This window comes from Lasioglossum baleicum, chromosome 10 (genome assembly GCF_051020765.1).
Source record: "Lasioglossum baleicum chromosome 10, iyLasBale1, whole genome shotgun sequence".
In the NCBI taxonomy this organism is placed as follows: Eukaryota; Metazoa; Arthropoda; class Insecta; order Hymenoptera; family Halictidae; genus Lasioglossum; species Lasioglossum baleicum.
In genome coordinates, this window is record NC_134938.1 from 17,370,831 (window position 1) to 17,394,903 (window position 24,073).

The 24,073-nt window shown below is 35.6% G+C and overlaps 1 protein-coding gene across 4 annotated transcripts in view; it reads left to right on the forward strand.

Moving 5' to 3' along the window:
• The first annotated feature begins 1,180 nt into the window (after positions 1-1,180).
• Tsp26a (Tetraspanin 26A) overlaps positions 1,181-24,073 on the forward strand; it is a 60,737-nt gene continuing 37,844 nt past the window's right edge. For 2 of the 4 annotated variants that reach the window (XM_076432764.1, XM_076432763.1), the window contains exons 1-3: positions 1,184-1,669; positions 21,642-21,762; positions 23,538-23,611. In XM_076432764.1, coding sequence (XP_076288879.1) covers positions 1,580-1,669; positions 21,642-21,762; positions 23,538-23,611 — 285 coding nt within the window. In that variant the 5' untranslated portion in view covers positions 1,184-1,579. Of the gene's footprint in view, positions 1,670-21,641; positions 21,763-23,537; positions 23,612-24,073 lie in introns of all 4 variants that reach the window. The other 2 variants (XM_076432762.1, XM_076432761.1) reach the window with 2 other exon arrangements.

Consider the following 24,073-nt stretch of genomic DNA (forward strand, 5'->3'; position numbering starts at 1 on the left):
GATATGAATCGTGTAAATATGGTGAATATTATGAATATTGTGAATATTGTGAATATTGTAAATATTACAAATATTGCGAGTAATTGAAATATTGTGAATATTGTAAATGTCGTGAATGTTATGAATGGTGTAAATATTGTGAATATTATGAATATTGTGAATGTTGTAAATATTGCAATAATGTCAACAAAATTTTTGTAGTCGCACCTCTCAAAGTACCACTCGATTGCTAAGGGTTAAAATTGTTATAAACAATATTTTGCAATTTTTAGTGGCGCCTCAGAATCACCATTCGAGTGCTAAGTGTTAACAATCTAAACAATATTTCGAATAATGTTAGAGCAATATTTAGTGGCGCCTCAGAGTGACCATTCGACTGTTAAGGGTTAATAATGTAAACAATATTTTGCAATCTTTTGTGGCACCTCAGAGTCAGTACTGCAGTGCTAAGGGTAAAAATAATATAAACAATATTTTGAATAATGGTACAGCAGTTTGTAGTGGCGCCTTTCTCTCTCGCTCTCTCTCTCTTTCTCAGAGCCACCATTCAACTGCTAAGGGTTAATTCTGTTTCTTAGTCTTATCAATAGGCTGCGGATTTTATGCATTTATGACAAAAATGGACACGTACAATTTAAAGCAGTGGAAATGTTAAAAATATTTAAGGACATCAACGTATTAGTTTCAGCTTAATAGGATAATTAAAAGAAGAATACAATTTTTATTTGGCTCCTGTGTCCTGCAATCAATGCATACATTTTTTATTTTACATAAAGATCCGCAGTCTACTTATCACAGTTTTCTAAGCGAAGTACACAGAGGGTACTACTGCTAGCTAATAAACGCAAGGAAGGAGAGGGACAGAGCCAGAGAGAGAGAGAGAGAGAGAGAGAGAGAGCGAGAGAGAGAAAGTGAGTGAGTGAGAGAGGGAGAGAGTATACAGTATCGATTGACAAGGACAGAAGTTTTCTCTACACAGGTGTACAACACAAGCTAAAAAGAATCAGGTGTAGAAAGGGAAAAAAGGACTCCAGTTCAACGAAAATCGTCAATCTCACGAGAGAGAAAGAGAGAGAGGGAGAGAGGGAGAGAGGGAGAGAGAGAGAGGGAGAGAGGGAAATAATATGGAAGGGCGGAAGGAGGCATCGAGCGATGGTGGGGCATTTATTCCGCTGTAGGGGCGTAGAGGGGAGCAATTGGAAAGCCCGAGGAAGCCCGAAGCCCGCTCCAGTCTGGAGCCAGCTACGGGTAGAGTGATTCTACACATTGTGATGTGACGATGACGGTTCCTTTAATTGTGAAACGACGCGTTATTCTGATCAGCTGATCGACTCCGTCACTTAAACCAGCAAAAACGAGTATAAGAGCCGGTGTTTTTCTTCAGAGAACGAGAAAAGTACGCGCAAGTGAACGGAAGGATTGAATTTCGATGGCCATGACGTCGCACCTGTGACAGGCTTCGCCTCCAAAAGAGGAGAGTGTTTGTTTTTTCTTATTGTGTGCAAGGTGGTTGTCGGTTCTGTGGCTGTGTTGTGTGCACGCATGATTCGAAACAGCGACGGATAGATGTGCGGTCGCCATGCCTGCCGTACGCAAGTACAGAAGGGACACCAGCGAAGTGAGCTGCTGCCTGAAGTACGTGATATTCGGATTTAACGTCATGTTTTGGGTGAGTGAAGATCAATCTTGTAACTGCGGTTTTTAGTCGATTACTTGTTTTGTTGAGAATGTGTATAGAAATAACTGAAGGACCTCGGCACAATGACGGTTGAAAGATACGAAAATGAATTAGAAATAATTGTTAGTTCGGATGGAGGACTCTAGTGGCTGGACTGCGGAGCTTTGTGCGTTTATGGTTTATGGAAATTTTTGGAAAAGGCTAATTTATAAGATTTGATGGAATTTTGTACACAATTTTGATTTGTTTTGGGTATATAAAGGCTGTTCCCAATAAAAATAGAATATTATTTCGATTCACTTTACTTAAAATTTGACTATAAAAATTGGAAAATTCGTCAAAATACTTACAGGCAAATAAACTCGACCTTGATGCTTGAAAATATTCAAAAAATGCTGGGAGTATTAAATTCGACAGAATTTAGTACGATTTTTACTTAGTTTGGACCTACAAGTGCTATTAGTAATGAAAATTACTAATTACTACCTATTACCAATGAAAATAGAATTTTATTTAGTATCACTTTCTTCAAATTTGTCTAGAAAAAATTGGAAAATGCGTGAATATACTTACAGATAGACTGGATCGTGATGCATTTATGGTTTGTAAAAATTCAACAGAATCGAGTACGATTTTTATTTATTTTGAATCTACATATGCTTTTACGAATGAAAATAGAATTTTATTTCGTAAGAAATTCTTCTTTCAAGTTTAAATTAATTTTTAGAAGTCAAGCAAAATTCTTGTATTAAATTTGATTTAAGTCAACTTTTATAGACAATTAATGTAAGATTTAAATTGAGAGAAATTTAAAGTTTTGAATTTAGGGAGATTTCAAGAGTAATCTGAGGCAAATTTCAAGTTTAAATTGAGGGAAATTTCAAGTTTTGGATTTAATGTCATGTTTTGGGTGAGTGCGCGTCATTTTTGTAATTCCGACGATTTTTATTACAATAAATACTTGCTTTGTTGAGAATGTGTAATTGATTGAATTGGTAAATGATTGAAGGACCTCGGCAGGGTGCAGATTAACACTAAACCTACCGGAAGCCTATTAATAGGATTTTCAATAAGTGTGCTGTACCAAAAGAAAGCATAGAAATTTTCTTTTACATTGCAATCTTAAATGAAACTATTAGATGACGTTATTGCGGGTGACTTGTTAGTTCATAATGAAAACTGCTGTTGCTATTGAAGGTTCCATTCAAAAGTGTTTATCCGAGCACCATAGATTTTTCAAAATTATGCAATAATCACCGGTCGGTAACGTGTTAATGAAAGATTCGAAAATGCATTGGCAATAATAACGCATCGAAGGATGTAAGAATCTGTGGATTCTGTGGAAAAACTATTAGTCCAGTCAACGAAAAGTTGTAGAGGGAAATGGAAGGAACACAATTTTTAACTTTGGGTCTTTGGTTGGACTAGTGAGGAGGTAAACATACTAAAAGTCCCCATTCCTAGAAGGTGAGCGGGGTGCAGGGGGGCACGTAGAAGGTCCTCTGTTTCGGTTTTCCGCTTATATCTCGGAAACTATGCGTCCTAGCGATAAGACCATTCCATACAAAATTAAAGCTGACAAAATGTGCCACAAGATAGATTCTATTCAGTTTTTCGCTATCTCGCATAGTTACCGAGATATCCGCGCTCAAAGTACACTAATTGTGCTGAAGAGTTAGCTAGTCAAATGAGGCAAAAATTTCTTTTTCACAATTAGTGAATTTTGAGCTCGGTTATCTCGGAAACTATGCGAGATAGCGAAAAACTGAGTGGAATCAATCTTGTGGTTCATTTTGTCAGCTTTAATTTTGTATGGAATGGTATTATCGCTAGGACACATAGTTTCCGAGATATAAGTGGAAAACCGAAAAAGGTGATTCTACGTGCCCCCCTGTAGCCAGTTCACCTCCTAGGAGTAGGCACTTTTAGTATGTTTACCTCCTAACTAGTCCAAACAAAGTCCCGAAGTTAAAAATTGTGTCCCTTCCATTTGCCTCTACGCCCCCTTTATGAGCATTCATTGACTAGACTGGATGATTTCCGCCACATTTAACCACTTGTAGCTCTTGGGTATGTTGTCGATTTCAATAAAATTTTGATAAAAAGTTTTAAGAAATGCTTTTGTTATTTTTGCATGCAACCTTGTGGATTATAATTTTTGTAAAATCTATTTTGCAGATCGTTTAATAAACCAATGCTTTTAAATACTTACAAAACATCCGGTTGTTTGGTACAATTATGAAAAAGTTATACTGTTTAAAAGTGCGTTCAAATACGTTCGTGGTTCACTGTATACGATCTAAGGGACTGAATAAAACAAATAGGGGACTGATAATTTTCGATTGCGAAACGCTCATAATTATTATACCTGGATACATTCGAATGGAAAAGTTTCGTGCCGACACTGTTCGGAAATAGTGCTACGAGGTATACAGACCGTGACGCACATGTGTGCATTGTGGTGTTCACAATTGGAGCAGTTTGCAGCACAAACGAACTGCATTGCAGGTTATTAGCATTGTTCCTCGCAAGAATATTTGTTTTCATTACGCAAAAGTATTCCAGCCAAGGTCACGCCAACACCAGACCAAACTCTTTCTCTTATTTCCAACTGGGAACACTGTTATTTATCCCACGCAACGCGCGTGGACATCCTTTTTTCGAACAATAACCCATTCATAACCATTAGAACTTCCATTTGAAATCTGCATTCTTTCGATTTTTTTGAGGTTTTATAATTTTTCACAGGTAGAGGGGGGGGGGGGATTTTCAATTTAAAAATTCGAAAAAATTCATGAACAATACTAATAACAATATGTTAGTACTGTACAAATATAAATGTGGACACTCTAGATCTTCCATGTGAAATCTGTATTTCTCCGATTTGTTCGAGATTTTTGAAAACCAGTTTACTACCCATTTCCCCCATTGAGTAACAATTGAAAAATGTGACATTTCTGACACCAAGCCACATATTATGAATTTTTTTCAGATTTTTCCGTTTGCAAACTCTGCTCGTGAAAAATGAAAAACCCGTAGAAATCTGCACTTTCTGGGTTTTTTTGAGGTTTCTGATTTTTTAAAAGCAGGATTTTTAATCTAAAAATCTGAAATAAATTGCAGAGTATGTATTTGAGTGTTCGGCATGTGTCAGATTTTTCTCTTAATTTCTAAACATCATTAACTAAGGAAAACATTCGAGAAACTGATTTTTCGATTTTACCCCATAACTATCCTCCAGAATGAGATATAGGGTTGAAATTTTGCACAGTACGTTGTTTCTTGTGATGCTCGATCAAGGACACTTTTCACCATCTTATATTTTTGTTTAATGCTTCATTTCCCAAATGCTCGTCTAATCATATTTCATTAGAAACATGGAAATATTTGGAGATGTAACAACACTTCTCTTCAAAATAGTCAATCTAGAGTCTACAAGAATAATATACATAATAATGTACATAGTATACATAATTTCTCGATGACCTTGCGTGACCTTGAAGGACATTATATCGTATACGAGTGAATTTAATTTAATAATAGTACCCCATTTGAAAGATTGAAGGTCTCTTTCAATTCCGAAAAAATAATACAGACACCATTGCATTGCTGGCAAAAGCAGTATAACTTTTTCTACTGAATTTTTTTCGAACAACAATAGTTTTTCATCCGTTTCTATTTGAAATAATTTTAACGAATTCAAAGTAATATTATTTTACACCTTCTTCAAACTTTTCACCTTTTTTCTTTGATCTACTAATTTTTGTGACAAGTGAAATTTAATGATGTGCAATATACATACGTATAGAGGACGTGGGGAAATTAACGGAATCTTTTTTGAAGATTAAAACGTGAATGTCAGATGATAATTATACGTTTACAACACTTCTAGCACCGATGACGCAACGATTAGAAAGCGAATCGGTTACGGGATTTGATAGAACTCGGCAGTCGTTTTCTGTTTCACTCTAATTTCTATCATCCGTTGTCCGTTGTCCGTGCGTTAGGTGCTGTTAAATATGCAATAGGATGATAAGCAATAAATCGAGACAGCGGAACAAGTTCAAGAAACGTCGAGGAAATTACAGTTTGGACCATAACTGATCGCACACACACTTTAAATCAGAATAACTATTTTATCAATGGACCAAACGACTTCAATTTCTCTGTAAGGCTAGAAGAATTAGTTTAGTGAATGACGTCTAATAAATATGTTTTAAAAAAATGCATTTGGTCGGAATTGTGCAAAACAATAGTAAAAATTGATCTACCTGGAGATTCAAATTGCATTAAATAAAAAAAATGTAATTTTACAACTTTTTTAGCTGGGCCGATAACGAAAATTTCAAAGATGTGTTTTGTAAACTCGTATAAATTATATCCGTTCTGAACATTTCATTGAAATTGGTTAATATGAAATCTGTATTTTTTAATTTTTAAAATTTTTTGCAAGCAGGTTTTCTAGTTAAAAATGTGAAAAAATTCACGATCAGTATTGATAACAATATATTGGTACTGTAAAAATCTATAGATTGTTACTCTAAAACTTTAATGTAAAATCTGCATTTGTCTGATTTTCTTGATGTTTTTCATTTTTTACAAGCAGGATCTTCAAGTTAAAAATCTGAAAAAATTTATGAACGATAATTATAACAATATGTCGGTGCTGTAAAAATATAAAAGGTGTCGCTCTAAAACTCCTATGTGAAATCTGCATTTTTTCGATGTTTTTGATTTTTCACGGGCAGGATTTTCAATTTAAAAATCTGAAACAAATTGCAGAGTGTGTATTTGAGTGTTTGACATGTCCCAGATTTTTCTCAGAAATTTTAAATATCATTAATTGTACTGTAAAAATATAAAAGTTGTCGCTCTAGAACTCCCACGTGAAATCTGCATTTTTTTCGAGGTTTTTGATTTTTCACAGGCAGGATTTTCAATTTAAAATTCTAGCACAAATTGCAGAGTGTGTATTTGGGTGCCTGACATGTGCCAGAGATTTTTCCCCGAATTTCTAAACATGATTAACTAGGGAAAATAGGCGAAAAACTGATTTTCCGAATTTACCCCATAAGTACTCTCCCGATCGAGATATAGGATTGAAATTTTGCATATTATGTTTTTTCTTCATTCCCTGTCCTATCGAATGAGCAATCGGCCATATAATAAATGTTTTTGGAAGAGTGTTCACACGAATCGCTGATGCTAAACAAAAGAAACGAGCGAAACAAGAAATATGTCCGACGGTTTGTTGAAGACAACGTGTTAAGTGGTACCGATCGTGTAATTTGGAGTAGCCCAGTGTCGCAAGTGGCTTTCTGAATCTCGTCTGGCACTTAACTGGAAACTTAGAGCGTCAGCGATTGAGGACACGGATGCAAGAACAGCATCGGTGCACTTACCCTCCTTACGCATCCATGCGCATCATCCAGCCCTCCATATTTGACCTACTTGCGCGCTGCGTGCTTGCGTAATAGAAGCTCAACTAAGTCGCGCAATGCGAGCGCCATTACACGACACACACACACAATTTGCTTTTTAAAATGAATTAGGCTGAAAGCGTCTCGAAGGTGTCCGACGCGACGTGACACAAATTAATGATGTTTAGAAATTATGAGAAAAATCTGACATATGCCGAACACTCAAATACATACCCTGCAATTTATTTAAGATTTTTAGATTAAAAATCCTGCTTTTAAAAAATCAGAAACCTCAAAAAAACCCAGAAAGTGCAGATTTCTTCGGGTTTTTCATTTTTCACGAACAGAGTTTGCAAACGGAAAAATCTGAAAAAAATTCATAATATGTGGCTTGGTGTCAGAAATGCGTCAGATTTTTTTCAGAATTTTCAATTGTTACTCAATGGAGAAAATGGGCAGAAAAGTGGATTTCAAATACCTAGAACAAATCGAAGAAATGCAGATTTCACATGGGAGATCTATAGTGTGCACATTTATATTTGTACAGTACTAACATATTGTTATTAGTATTGTTCATGAATTTTTTCAGATTTTTAAATTGAAAATCCAGCCTATGAAAAATCAAAAACCTCAAGAAAATCGAAAAAATGAAGATTTGACATCGAAGTTTTAGAGTGACAATCTTTCGATTTTTAAAGGACCGCCATAATGTTGTCATTATTGCTCAGGAATTTGTTCAGATTTTTAATTTGAAAATGCTGCTTGTGAAAAATCCAAAACCTCGAAAAAATCGAAAGAATGCAGATTTCAAATGGAAGTTCTAATGGTTATGAATGGGTTATTGTTCGAAAAAAGGATGTCCACGCGCGTTGCGTGGGATAAATAACAGTGTTCCCAGTTGGAAATAGGAGAAAGAGTTTGGTATGGTGTTGGCGTGACCTTGGCTGGAATACTTTTGCGTAATGAAAACAAATATTCTTGCGAGGAACGATGCTAATAACCTGCAATGCAGTTCGTTTGTGCTGCAAACTGCTCCAGTTGTAAGCACCACAATGCACACATGTGCGTCACGGTCTGTATACCTCAGAAATGCGTCAGTTTTTTTTCGGAATTTTCAATTCTCAACTGTGCTTAGCATCGGCGATTCGTGTAAATACTCTTCCGAAATGGACTACGAGAAAGACTTAAATGGAATTACAGTAGTGTCTCGATCTATGTCACAGACATGTGCACAATATTTGCGTGAATGCTGAGCGGTGTGCTCATTTAGTATTTAATTATTTCAATACGTTTTATTTCTTGAATGAATTCTTCTGACTGAATAAAAGTAGTATTGTTTATGTATAATAATATGAATCTATTTAATAGGATAGAATAGACTGAATGACTGAATAGACAATGAACAAAAGAGTAGTTTTTGATTATTGTATTTGATTATTTAAACGTCTAGAATTCTCGTGATTAGGATTTATTATAAAGATTCCAGCTTGATTCGTTCAATAATTCCCCGCGTCCGCCTCTTCGAATGAAGCCGATAATTTAGATAATTTAGATCTAGACATAGAGATACGCCTACTTCGAGAAGACTATGTCAATCAGTCCAATTGCTGTCGTGGAAATAAGAAACGTTCCGAGGCGCCCACAAACTATAGGGTAAATGTACCTATTACTGCGGTACTTTTTCTCCAATGAGATTAAAATACGTAAAAATAAATATTATGCGCTGAATAAACTTGTACAATTCAATGAGAACCAGAAATTTTTACATCTTTCTTACGTAATCTTGTAGATTTTGGCGAGAGAATACCGAACATCCAAGTTTCAATGTCAGGAATTCACTGGTTCAAAAGTTACGAAGAAATTTTTGCATTTTTCTTATGCTATCCTATAGATTTTGGCGATAGAATGCCGAAAATTCAGTTTTCAATGTTAGGAACCTGTATTCAACCTTTTTATAGGCTTCGCAAAACAATTTCAAACCTTTTATAGATTCTGTAAATCAATTTCAACCTTTTTCAAATTAAATTGGACCTTTTGCAAATCAATTACAACCTTTTATAAGTTTTGGAATAGAATTCCAACCTTTTATAGGTATTGCCAATCAATTTCAACCTTTCATAAGTTTTGTAAATCAATTTCAACCTTCTGCAAATCAAACTGAACCGTTTGCAAATCCATTTCAACATTTTAAAAGTTTTGCAAAGTAATTTCAATATTTTATAGGTTTTGCTAATCAATTTCAACTTCAACCTTCTGCAAGTCAAATTGACCCGTTTGCAAATTTTATAAGCTTTGCAAAGCAATTTCAATCTTTTGCAAATCAAATTGAACCTTTTGCAAATCAATTTTATCCATTTGTAAATCAATTTCACCCTTTTGCAATTCGAATTCACTGGTTCAACAGTTACAGGTATTTAAAGTTGAGCGCACCAAAAATTTGGAATTTTCTTGCGTAAGCTTGTAAATTTTCGCGAGAGAGTTCCTAAAATCCAAATTTTAATCTTAGGAACATACTAGTTCAAAAGTTATGAGTGTTTAAGCAAAATACACGGTCAGGGATTAAGTTAAAAAATCAATTCCGTGTTTCGCAACTTTCTGCCATTAATTAATTATCATGAGTTAGTTAGAGAATTAGTTATCAAAAGTTGTTTGCGAACTGATCATATTTTTAACATTTTAACATCCCGGGGGAAAAAAATAATTAGTCTGCGTTGGGAACAAATTCACTATGAAATCGCAAGAGGTAATTGAATCATTAAGTTTTCACGGCCGGCGTTCATGGGAAATCATGTCACTGCGACCGTAAAGCCACCAACATGAATAACTTAATACCATCCGTTCCTCTGTCACGTGATCTACCGTACCATATTTCAGTTCTATCAAAATTCCTGACATCGGCTGATCGATTTAGCGTAGAATGACCGAACACATGCACACACGGCGAAAATGGTTTAGCTCCGTAGCTCTGTCAGCCCTGCTAGTCCGTAAGTCATAGGTTAACGCCCCTGGGAAATTATCCAGATGTGTCGATACCAATTTCTGACAGCCAATGAGCAGCGTCTCAGGCTATCGTATTTCACCTGCGCCCATCAAACACCGCTTCGTACTTGATGTCAGCCGTGTATTCGGAGGACCAGGACCTCCGGCTGCACTTTCTCACGAAGATGCTTCTTGCGCCGGTCCTCTTTCCGCGAGAACGAACTTCGGTAATTTGATGCGATGCATGGTGGAGCCAGAATCGCAAACAGGTGGACAGAATTCATGTCTCTGTAAATTATACATCATCAATAGACTGTTTATGCATTTATGGCTTATGAAAATTTTAAAATCTGTGTCGTGTTTGGTATTTTAATTACACAAATCAAAGTCAAAGTATTTTATAGCAAAATATGAGTAAATAAAATTTTTAATATGTAGTTGTGGAAGATTGAAAGAATTGGAGGGAAAGAAGAACTGAATAAACTTCAGCTGAGGAAACCAGAAACTTTTAACTTTTTAAAATATATTTTATATATATAGACGAGAGAAAGCCGAAAATCCAAAATGTTATTAATTCACTGGTTCAACAGTTACAGATGTTTAAAGTAGAACGTATCAGAAATTTTTGCATTTTTCTTGCATAATCCTGTAGATTTTGTATTCAACCTGTATTCAACCTTTTCATAGGCTCTACAAAACAATTTCAACCTTTTATAGATTTTGTAAATCAATTTCCACCTTAGGCAAATCAAATTGAACTTTTTGCATTTCAAATTGAACCTTTTGCATTTCAAATTGAACCTTTTGCGTTTCAAATTGAACCTTTTGCGTTTCAAATTGAACCTTTTGCATTTAAAATTGAACCTTTTGCAAATCCAGTTGAACCTTTTGCAAATCAATTTCCCCCTTTTGAAAATCCAATTGATCCCTTTAAAAATCAATTTCCCCCTTTTGCAAATCCAGTTGATCCTTTTGAAAATCCAGTTGATCGTTTTGAAAATCCAGTTGAACCTTTTGCAAATCAATTTCCCCCTTTTGAAAATCCAATTGAGCCCTTTGAAAATCCAATTGATCCCTTTAAAAATCAATTTCCCCCCTTTGCAAATCCAGTTGATCCTTTTGAAAATCCAGTTGATCGTTTTGAAAATCCAGTTGAACCTTTTGCAAATCAATTTCCCCCTTTTGAAAATCCAATTGAGCCCTTTGAAAATCAATTTACCCCTTACGCAAATCCAATCGAACCTTTTGCAAATGAATTTGAACCTTTTATAGGTTTTGCATAGCGGTTTCAACCTTGTACAGGTTTTACAACGAAATTTCAACCTTTTATTGGTTTTGTAAATCAATTGTAAATTAATCTCAACCTTTTGCAAACTGAACTGAACCTTTTACAAATCAAAGTGAACCTTTTGCAAATCAATTTCTCCCATTTGCAAATCAATTTTAGATCAGGAGGATTTGCAAATCAATCCAAGTTTCAATGTTAGGGTTGCACTGGTTCAAAAGTTATCTGTGTTTAAAAAAATTATTACAATTATATGATTACAATTACATAAATGGTCAGGGTTAGGTTCAAAAATCAAGAAAACGGAAATTTTTTATTTACAGTATTTATAGTCCTCTTCCTGCGAGAACCACCTTCGCAAACTGCTGGGCAAAATTCATGTCTCTGTTAATTATACGTTATCAAGTACAAACGGAACGGTTTTAGGGGCCTTTGGGATTGTAGAATCTAATTTTGATATTAAGAGACAGACTTAAAGGTTGGGACCTTTAAGTTGGAAGTCCCAACTTGGGGGACAGTGCTTTGTTTCCACGGTGCTTTGTTGACGATGTACTTTTCATTTGAAGTACAGGTAGCCTTCCTATAACACGGCAGCCTATAATACGGTTTCGCTCTAACACGATAGGAAAATTGCGAAAACCTTTGTACAACACTGCATCTCTACAGCACTGGGTAACATGATTTTTGTTTAATATATTTAAAAACTAAATTATATATATACCTTAAAATAATGGGAAGGAATCATGAGCTATAGTGCCTCTACATGAAAATATATTATACATATTATTATATTATATATTATATTATAAATAAAATATGGAATAAAATTTTTTCATTTAAAGCTTAGTTTTCGAGAAAATCGAGTGTGAAAATCCTATTCGTACGTATGCTTGTTAGAATTTGCGTTTTGAAGGTTTGCTTGTAAATAAAACTCTTCAGCCAACTATTTATACAGGGCGATGCGCCAGAAACAGGCCACCTGAATAACTCGGCTGCTATTGGTGTTAGGAAGAAATGCATCAGATGGAACTTGCTCGGTTTCGAGGGGGCATTAATCTGATGTTAGTAGCTTTTTTGTAGGTGGACGCACGAAGGACATATGAAGGTCAACTTCATTTTTTTAAATGGCAATGAGGTATTTTTTAATACACCAATCGATGCAGCTGGACATTCGTTATAAAAAAGTAGTAACCGATGTATGTCGAAAAGTTAATAGTTCAGGAGATATTTCAATTGAAATAACTCTAAAATACCATTATTGTCGTGTACTAAGACGTTACACAAGTAAGTAAACACTAACGTCTTAGTTACTCTAATTCCAAAAGTAACGCAAAAGTTGGGAATGTAAATTCATGTAACAGCATTCCAGTACTTGTTTGTAATAGTACACAGGAGAGAAAAAAGCTTCAGATTTGTAAGTAAATGAGATTTATTTGCACGTGAACAAGAACGCTGCGCTAACGTCGGCTCAAATTCGATCTAACGTTCAAGGCTACAAGATCGATCGTAAATCGTGTTAGCTGCTTAGGTTTTTGTGTCAAGCCTTGTGTGCTCCTTTCGCAAATGGAGGTTGCGCAGCGTTTTGCAGGATTTACATTAAACATCACCAGGAAAAGTGTTCGTTTTCTCCTCTACCGCACACTGGGGAAAATCAAACATGGGGTAGGCATTTATAATACTATTTCTTACTCTGTAGAAGTTCAAATCGACAATTTGCTTCTGAAATCAGTTATTGTTAAGCTTGACAAAGGTTGAACATGTTATTCATTGTTCAACATCACATGTTATTTATTGTTCACAACATTAATATTGATTTGAGTTATAACAGCCGTGTTCAGAAGCATTAGGAAGATATAAAAATAAAAGGATACAGTTTTTCGGAAATGTTTAAATAATGCTTATGAAATTAATTTCTTAAGCTTGTTGTGTAGATTGTAGGAAATACTAAAATTTTCAATCTTGGAATTAAATTCCCGAATTATTTAGATTTTTTAAAAAATCGATCTTGCAATCAATAATTCTGAAGTAATTCACTGTTATGAGTGCCATTAAGTAGATTGTTCATGAATTTTTTCGTAATTTTTTATTGAGCAGAACAGAAGAATAATTTATTAAACCGTGTTAGTAATTCATTAGCCTTCCACACAATTGTATCACCTTCATTCCTATTATTCTTTCGCAATCTCTTGCCATAATCGTTGGAATAATCTCAAGTACAGCAACAACAGCAATTCTAGGTTACCGAGTTATTCCTTTCAATGTAGAAGTAAATGTGCAATTTTTAAAAAATGTTCAATCCCGGAGTTAAATTCCCTTAAATGATCGAAATATGAAACTGTGCGTCAGTGGCCCGGGTTGGTCCTGCGAAATTAGATCGTGCCAATAATTATTGACGCGTAGTCTCTCTCGTTCCGGATTTCAATCAGAAACGTTTCAACTTCCGTCTGCTCACTTGAACGTCACGGAAATTACTTTATCCCCTCCGCAACGCACAGCAACGCTCCATTCTACCGTCGAAGAAACCGAGTGTCGTTTTATTTTTCGTTTCTCTTCACTTCCTCTCTCGCCGAGATTCAGTTAGCGCAACTTAATATTTATTCTATGTATTTTTCTGCAACCTTGAATGTATATACCGACGGCCGACAGCCAGCATCCGGTCGAATGAACGTCGGTCGCAGAACGTAATCTATCGAGTTACCTTTAATCAACTCAGAATAATATCATATAGCACCTTTTTGGATTTTTCTCAGTACCTGATATTATTTCCTGAAGAAAAAATACAGTATTCTATTAAAAAAAAAAATAGAATGATCTTCAGATCTCCTCCATCACTCCACCCACAAGAAAAAAATTAATACTATATCATGTAGCCCGTCATACCAAACAACTTTTGTACGAACACTTTTTTGATATCGACAACGTCTTCCCAGATATCCTGCTGTTCTCACTCAAACCGTGTATCCAGTATCTCAAGGTTATTTCAAGGACCTATGCTGAATTTGTTTTATTTTCTTGTATTATGCTTTTATAATGTCCAAATAGAAATATGACATTCCATTTAACCCTTTCCACTCGGAGCAATTTTAACTTGAAAATTAAACATTTCTTCCTCGCTAGAATATTTCCATTCGCTATGATTGTTTGAATTTTGTGGATACGAAATTGGTATAATACCTCATACAATACCTAAACGTATACGACAACAATTAAAGTTCACATACACACACTTTATTAGTTTACAAGTGTGATTAATGAAGTTTCATACATTTGTGTAGGCAGAAGAGTTCACTTCAGGTTTATTTCTCTTATCTGAATGCGACGAGAAATTGAAAATAGTGGTTCTGGGTCACGGAGGCATTGGTTTCAATGTAGGAGTGAATATTTAAAAAATTTAAATGATCGAGATATCACACTGTGCGACGATTAACGAAGCTTCATCATTTGTATAGGCAGAAGAGTTCACTTCAGGCTTATTAAGCACCCGCATCAATAGGATTCCATATTACTGTCGAGGTACTATTGTCACAGAACAAATGTAAGAAACGATAGGGAATGTACATTGTACATAGATGACGGACGGTAAAACTGCCTCATGAACTGCCCCGTCAAATATTTGTCGGTGGGTGGAAGAAGTCATGGAGTGCCGGTTCGTGCCTACAACGAGATGTTATTCGTGATGACGAATTTCATTGTCAGCCACGAGGCCGGGATGCGATTCTTGCATTTTACCCGTGGATCCGAGAAACGGTCCTATCATCTCAGCCACGAGGCCGTGAAACAATCCTAACATCTCAGCCACGCGGCCTAGAAGCGGTCCTATCATCTCAGCCACGAGGCCAAGAAGCGGTCCTATCATCTCAACCACGAGGCCTAGAAGCAATCCTACCATCTCAGCCACGAGGCCTAGAAACAATCCATTAATTTTAACCGTACGGAAGTGGAAGATATTTTCCTTATTTAGATACCCTTATATTTAATAATGTAAACAATATTTTGAACAATGGTACAGCAATTTTTAGTGGTGCCTCAGAGTCATCATTCGGGTGCTAAGGGTAAATTGGTCATTGATGCGTTTCTGAAATGTTATTCATTTTTTTAACCGACTTCGAAAAAGGAGGAAGTTACTCAATTCGATCTGTATGTGCCTTCTTTTCGCTTTTTTTTTCTGTGTATGTTCAAATGTTCACCGATTACGCCGAGATGGATGGATCAATCGGAACGAAACCTTTTGCATCTTGTAGAGCATGTCCCCGGGATGGTCCTGTAAAAAAATTTTGCATTTTTTTATTCCTTACGATTTTATTTGCGAAAGTGTAGGATGGTGTTGCTGTTGTGAACTCCGCTGAATGTTAGATATTAGGAACAGTAACGACGCGACGTCGTTCCCGTTATTGATTGCGGCTTTCAGATATTTATAAATTACGATTTCGAATGTGACGGGTGACACAGAAAGATGGTTTTGTAAATCTCAGCCGGAGATTTGTGAATATTCAGACGAAAGATATCTTCGATCCTACATTGCATGTAAATATGTTCACCGATTACTCCGAGATGGATGGACCAATCAGTGTAGGGTATATCTCCCGATTGATCTCTTGATAAAAAATGTGAAATAAAAAAATTAAACCGACTTCGAAAAATCGCACTAAAAAGTATAAAATAATTTCCATTTAATTGATGTGAATACACACGAACTTAAATACAATACAATCTTTTCGGAGGCGGCTCAAAATTGAAAATTTTCGATACTGGCAATTACGAATATCCTTAAATTCTTCTACATGCTTTCACATATTAATGTATCTTCTCTTTCCACCTACTGATTTCCAAGTCCACCATATTCCAATGAAATCATAATCAGCAACGTCTGTCATTTGGAAAATATTCAATTTTGCACCTCCTCCGAAAAGATTGTATTGTATTTAAGTCCGTGTGTATTCACGTCAATTAAATGGAAATTATTTTATACTTTTTAGTGCGTTTTTTCGAAATCGGTTTAATTTTTTTTTTTACAATTTTTTTCATATTCCAGCAACTGATTCTTGCCGCAGTTGACATAAAATACATATGTCTCAGATACATCCCAGGAAAGTCCGACAGAGGTCCTAGTTAGAAAGTGGAGAACGTACATAGGACGTCCCGTTCGGACCTATCTGGGACGTATCTGGGATTTACCTAAAACTATCTGGCACGTATCTGGGACATATCTGGGATATACGGACGTTATTTGGACGTCACTGGGTCATATGGCTGGACATATTCAACACGTTAAAAGGACATTTACAGGATGTTTATACAACATTAAAATTTAATTTTAATTTTAATTGAATAAAAACTTCATATGTTACAAAAACATTAGGTACACATAGTACAATACAATACAATCGCGTATATAACAATAATATATACAGTAATATACATAACATATATGTATACAATATATATATACCGGGTGGTCCACGACAAACAGGCCACCTAAACAGCTCCGTTAGGATTAGAGATAGAAGAAAATGTCAGAGAGATAAGTTGTACTGTTAAAGGGGGCAAATATGGTGATATAAAAAAATGTTCCGATTGTAGTCGTTTTCAAGGTCTTTTGAAGGTCATCGATGATTTTTAAATAGCACCACATATTTTTAACTTCACTATGATGTGGTACACTATGACCTTCAAATGACCTTGATCTTCGAAAATTGGCGTTTCTTTGCGCGGTCCATCTCTTTAGGCTATTGTGATGCAAAAAATATTTGTTACGCAATGTGCATATCATCAATGGACCAAATATCTGGCAAGAATATTTTTTCCAAAGGTCATTTTTTCGGAGTTATCAAGGTCATCGATGTTTTTTGATACATAACTACATTTTTATTTTATTGCATCGGGTAACTGATCGAAAAATACATTCAGATATGTATAAATAACATGACCAACTTTAGAGAGATTCTTCGCTTTGAGGAAGGAGATTTTGGAATTCCTTCAAACAAATACGAAATTAGAAGAAGACATCATCAAAAAATTTGATGATCTTGAATTTTTATGCAATTTAGCATTTATTACAGATTTAACAAAGCATCTAAATTGCATAAACACTATATTGCAAACGCAGCATCAAACAATTTCTGATTTGATATGTAATATTTATGGATTTAGAAACCAAATCGATTTATTCATATCAGAAATTAAATCGTCCGAGCTGCACAATTTCCCAGCATGCAAGCAGATTGCTGATGAATAGAAAACTTCAAAGTGCCAATTTTAGAGAAAGTATAAAATGAATTCAAACCCAGATTTCAAGATTTCAATTCATTGGATCGGGATCTTCAATTGTTTAATAATCGTCTGCTTTAGGGGATAGCATAAACCTCTGCAGCATCCGTTGTCACTATAATAAAGTTCCTAACCATCGTTCAATGTTTCTTCAAAGTTGACAACACTTAAACCTGACCGGTCAGAATCACCGCTTATAAATCCTGTAAACTAGCATCATGAGAGAAATCCGGTGGCACGGAAGATACGATAAATAGTTCCGGTTCAACTGGTACCATTCCCTGTCTCTCACGAGGCTCCCCTTTGCATCATCAACGGATGAGCCTTGCAACGGATACGCGCATCTAATTGTGTCCGTAAAAATAATACCGGCGACACGATCGAATCAATTTATCGGATGTAGACGTATCGCGTTTAAAGTTTAAAGTGCATCGTGCTCCTCTCTTTCTCCCGATTAAATTTCAACGCAAAAACTTGAGGATGCATCCCTGCTTCCCATGACACTTCTATAAAAGCGCAGTGTTAAAGTTCGCAAAGTTCGTCAGCAAAGTCCTTAACAAGAATTTTTAGACATTGTTCGAGTATCAGTTTCCTATGCCGTTTAGTTGACTTTAACAATGCAGAACTAGAAAGTCTCGCAGAGTTTCATCTTGAAATTTTTATTTCATCAAGTACAAACTATGTAGAAGGAAATCTGATAAGAATCAGCTGCTACTATGTGCTATCATTAATGCAATGATTTTTTGAAGTTTTTGTAACACGGTGGATTGAGTGGGCATTCTAAGAATACTAATTATGTACGAAACTTGAACTTTAAACTTCACCTGTGAGCTTCACCTTAAAACTTGAACTGTGAGCTTGAACTTTAAACTTGAACTTTGAACTTAAATTGGGAATTCGGGCTTTACAGTTAAACTTTAAACTGGAATTGTGAGTTTGAACTTTAAACTTGAACTTTACAGTTGATCTTTAAACTGGAATTGTGAGTTTGAAGTTTAAACTTGAACTTTGAACTTGAATTGTGAATTTGTACGTTAAACTTGAACTTTACAGTTGAACTTTAAACTGGAATTGTGAGTTTGGGCTTTAATCTGGAACATTCAACTTGAATTGTAACTTTGGACTTGAAACTTGAACTTGACAGTTGAGCTTTAAACTTGTATTGTGTGCTTGAACTTTAAACTTGAGTTGTGAGCTTCAACTTCAAACTTGGACTTTGAAGTTGAATTGTGAATTTGGACTTGATCTTTAAACTCGAATTTTGGACTTGAACTTTCGACTTGAACTTTAAAGTGTTACGATCTTCGGCCTCTAACTTTAATCAGTCTAGGAATTCTGACATCTTTCAATGCCTGTCGTTTCTTTCCGCATCGACCGATATTGATGAAACTTTCAGAATATGAATAATTGATTCAGATCTACAAAATGTATTTTTAAAGTTTTCAATATAGGCCCACATGAACGAGTTTTATTGAAGATTGGGAACATTGTCATTATTTCGTTTTGTAGTATCTGTCTGAGGAATTAAAAGCTACTAGAGAATTTCTCGTTGCACCAACTCGGATAATTGAGAGGCATTCAAACGGAGCCGTTGATAATAAAGTGGGCAGAGATTATGGTCCGACAGGAATTTCATTAGATGATGCGATGCATGGGTTAAAACAACAGAAGCGATGGAAGTAGACATATGAGTTTCTTCGTCGTCGGTTACTCGATCCTAGGGAATTCCCCTGTTGTCCAGAGAAAATATCGAAGGACGTTCCACAAAAGTTTGTTTAGCTGGTTGTTCAAATCTTTCAAAACAAATAGACTACGGATCTTTATGCGAAATAAAAATTGTCTGTATCTATTGCAAGGAATAGAAACCAAGCAGAATGTTATTTCTTCCCCTAATCATTTTAATAGATGAGAGAAATCATATACATATGTAACGAAACTTCCGAAACTTTCATTTTATCACGGATGTTAGGAGATCCAACTTAGGATTCGATGAATTCCCTATCTTTATGTTTAGACTGCGGAAATCTTTATACATTTATAGAGAAATTGAGTAGATGAAATTCAAAATTGTATGTAATATACAGGGTGGGGCAATAACTATGTCCACCTTGAATATCTCCGTTATTTGTAATAATATGGAAAAATGTTATGAACAAAGTTTGCACGGTACAGAGGAGGGTATGTTGTAACACAAGCATTTTCTACGTAGGTGGGGGTATAGAATAGATTTCAGGGTCACCTTGATTTTTTAAAATATAATGTCCTATTTTTATACCATACATCGATAGAGTATCAAATTCTGACTATAAAAATGTTGACCTTCATATGTCCTAAACATAATAGTTAACGAGATATTATCCAAAGAAGAACGAAAATTCTTTCGATAATATTTCGTTAACTATTTTTTACTCAGAATTCGATAGTCTATCGATTCATGATACAGAAAGTAGGTGTTTCCATTAAAAAAAATTAAGGTGACCTTGAAATCTCCTCTATGCCTCCACCCACACAGAAAATGTTTGTGTTACAAAATGCCCTCCTCTATACCGTGTGAGTTTTGTATATAGAATTTTTTTATATTATTACAAATAAAGGCAATATTCAAAGTGGGCATAGTTATTGCCTCACCCTGTATAGTATATGATACATCTTCAATTTTTAAAATTTTCCAACAATTTTGAATTTCATCTACTCAATTGCTCTATAAATGCATAAAGATTTCCGCAGTCTAAACATAAAGATAGGGAATTCATCGAGTTCCAAGTTGGATCTTCTAACATCCGTGATAAAATGAAAGTTTCGGAATGGCGTAATGCCGAAGAGAGAGTAAACAAGTCTAGACGCATGCGGACTGTGTATTGATTACTTACCAAACTGGCACTGTAAAAAGTAAAAAATGTTCGATTAGACACTAGTAGAGTGTGCTGTCATCAAACTATGCTATTTAAAAGAAAATTACCCTTATTCTCGATCAAGAGTTTGCCACTTAAAAGCGTCTTCGCAGTCCGACGCGAATGAACCGACGAACACCACATTTTTAACTCTTTGCACTCAAAGTAATTTTATTGCATATCTTCTAAACTATTTGCCGCGTCGAAAAATATGTTAGATAAAATATGTAGATCTGGACAGGCTGCGTCTTTTATGTTTTATTACCTTTTTTCGTAAAACGAATGGTTTTCGAGAAAATTGAGAAAAATGTCGGACAAAATGAATGAACTATTGAAATAAAATTAAAAAATTGATTTCTCGAATACCTTTTAAACTATTTGCCGCGTCGAGAAATGTGTTGGACAAAATATCATCTCTCATGTCCTATTACTTTTCTTCGTAAAACAAACGGTTTTCGAAAAAATTGAGAAAAATATCAGCGTCGCGACGTGTCGCTTATCATCGCCGCGACGCGGCGCGGCGCGGCGGCCCAAGATGATTAAACATTAAAATAATTTCTCGAATATCTTCTAAACTATTTATCACGTCGAAAAATGTGTTAGACAAAACCTGTAGATCTATACAGGCTGCGTCTTTTATGTCCTATTACATTTTTTCGTAAAACAAACGGTTATCGAGAGAATTGAGAATAACTTCAGCGATATGTCGCGACACGTCACTGAGATTTTTCTCAATTTATTCGAAAACCATTTGCTTTACGAAAAAAAGTAACAGAATATAAAAGACGTAGCCTGTCCAGATCTACAGGTTTCGTTTAACATATTTTTCGTTGCGGTAAATAGTTTCGAAGATACACATATTCGAGAAAAACGATTTCAGGATCATTCAATTAATGATTTTAATGTTCCTTTAGGGGTATTGAAACATTGCACAGATTTTTTTTAAATTATTTGGAACATCTCTGGGAGGTGCCGTAAAAGAAATTTTGACAAAAATTATTGACAAGGGTAAATAAGGAAAAAATCCACCGTAATGGACACGCACCTTAAGAACCGATACTCGAAAATGCAATAAAATAAGAATGTTAAGGAGCTTGTTGTTCTTCTTCTTATGTTTCTAGTGGTTGGGTTTGGGCATCATGGCTGTGGGTGTGTGGGCATGGACCGAGAAGTACACGTTCAACAACTTGTCCCGTCTGACGAACGTGGCGCTCGATCCAGCGTTCATCCTTATTCTAGTCGGTAAGTTATGGATGCTATTGTTTCATCCGATTTCGTGGCCAAAAGTATTGTAACGTTATTTCAAGAATTAATGTTATGTTATTATAGGCAGTTGTGTGTGTGTGTGTGTGTGTGTGAATTCGTATCGATAGAATATTACAAAGTAAAAAATATACGTTAACATTTAAAAAATTGTATGTAATTGAGGTGCCCCTCATTTTTCATACAAAAAATTTTTCTTTAAATTCTTTGTATTGATATTTGTAGAAAAGATGAACTTTTGTTAGAAAACATTTTTTTTTTTTAGAAAAATTTAATTAGAAAAATTGTGTTAACAATGCTCTCAATGATTGTCAATGATTCTCAATTAGTCCAGTCAACGAAAAGTTGTAAAGGGAAATGGAAGGAACACAATTTTTAACTCTGGGTCTTTGTTTGGACTAGTGAGGAGGTAAACATACTAAAAGTCCCCACTCCTAGAAACTGTGCGTCCTAGCGATAAGATCATTCCATACAAAATTAAAGCTGGCAATATGTGCCACGGGATTGATTCTATTCAGTTTTTCGCTATCTCGCATAGTTTCTGAGATATCCGCGGTCAAAGTTCACTATTTGTGCTGCCGCTAGTCATGTAAGGCAAAACCCGCGAGGCAAAAATTTCTTTTTCACAATTAGTCAACTTTGAGCGCGGATATCTTGGAAACTACACATCCTAGCGATCAGACCATTCCACACAATATTAAAGCTGACAAAATGTGCCACAAGATTGATTCGATTCAGTTTTTCGCTATCTCGCATAGTTTCCGAGATATCCGCGCTCAAAGTTCACTAATTGTGCTGAAGCTACTGAAATAAGGCAAAAATTTCTTTTTCACAATTCGTGAACTTTGAGCGCGGATATCTCGGAAACTATGCGTCCTAGCGATAAGATCATTCCATGCAATATTAAAGCTGACAAAATGTGCCACAAGATTGATTTGATTCAGTTTTTCGCTATCTCGCATAGTTTCCGAGATATCCGCGCTCAAAGTTCACTAATTGTGCTGAAGCTACTGAAATAAGGCAAAAATTGCTTTTTCACAATTCGTGAACTTTGAGCGCGGATATCTCGGAAACTATGCGTCCTAGCGATAAGATCATTCCATGCAATATTAAAGCTGACAAAATGTGCCACAAGATTGATTTGATTCAGTTTTTCGCTATCTCGCATAGTTTCCGAGATATTCGCGCTCAAAGTTCACTAATTGTGCTGAAGCTACTGAAATAAGGCAAAAATTTCTTTATCACAATTCGTGAACTTTGAGCGCGGATATCTCGGAAACTGTGCGAGATAGCGAAAAACTGAATGGAATCAATCTTATAGCTATTATAGCACATTTTGTCAGCTTTAATTTTGTATGAAATGGTATTATCGCTAGGACACATAGTTTCCGAGATATAAGCGGAAAACCGAAAAAGGTGACTTCTACGTGCCCCCCTGTAACCCGCTCACCTCCTAGGAGTAGGGACCTTTAGTATGTTTACCTCCTAATTAGTCCAAACAAAATCCCAAAGTTAAAAATTGTGTTCCTTCCATTTGGAAGATGTTAGTCTTTTGTCTTTAGAACTCTGTATCTCGTCACAGAATCAACTGAAATGAATAATATCTTGGATTTTGGTATTTCAGGAGGTTGTCAGTTTAGAGGAGAAAAAATTGTTTCGATACGTTAAACTTGAAAAATTGACTTTTGGCCACAAAAAGTCAACAACGATCTCGGAATATTTCAATACATTGTAAATAACAATTTACGCTACAGGTTCCGTAACATTTGTCATTGGATTTACGGGGTCAGTCGGCGCACTCAGGGAAAATACGTGCCTCTTAGCTGCAGTAAGTACTAAAGAACTCGATGGGAGCATCGAGATCGATGCACTTTATTCTATCAAATCTCCTCCTGTCCGTTATAAATAAACCCGCTCGATAAAAATTTGAACTGCCGGTATATTTCAACGCGGAAACGCCTGACGCGTTTGCCATATTTGGCTTGCAGTTTTATCCTACAGGGCGTCCCAAAAACTCACTTGGAAATGATTCTTGATACAATTTGGAGAAACATTTTCCTTTACGAAATTGTTCTTCGAGGCTCCGTTAGGGAGTTATTAGTGAAAAGAAACGAACTAATCACAGCGCTCCCAGTTGAGTCACCATCCGCCATAGCCGCGCACCGATTGGCCCGTGTTTTTCGTTAATAACTCTTGAACGGAGCCGCGGAAATGACGTCAAGAATTTCGAAGCTAGTACAACATTTGGAAATGTTGATTAACCATCTGGTATAAATAGGTCCTGTTGAGA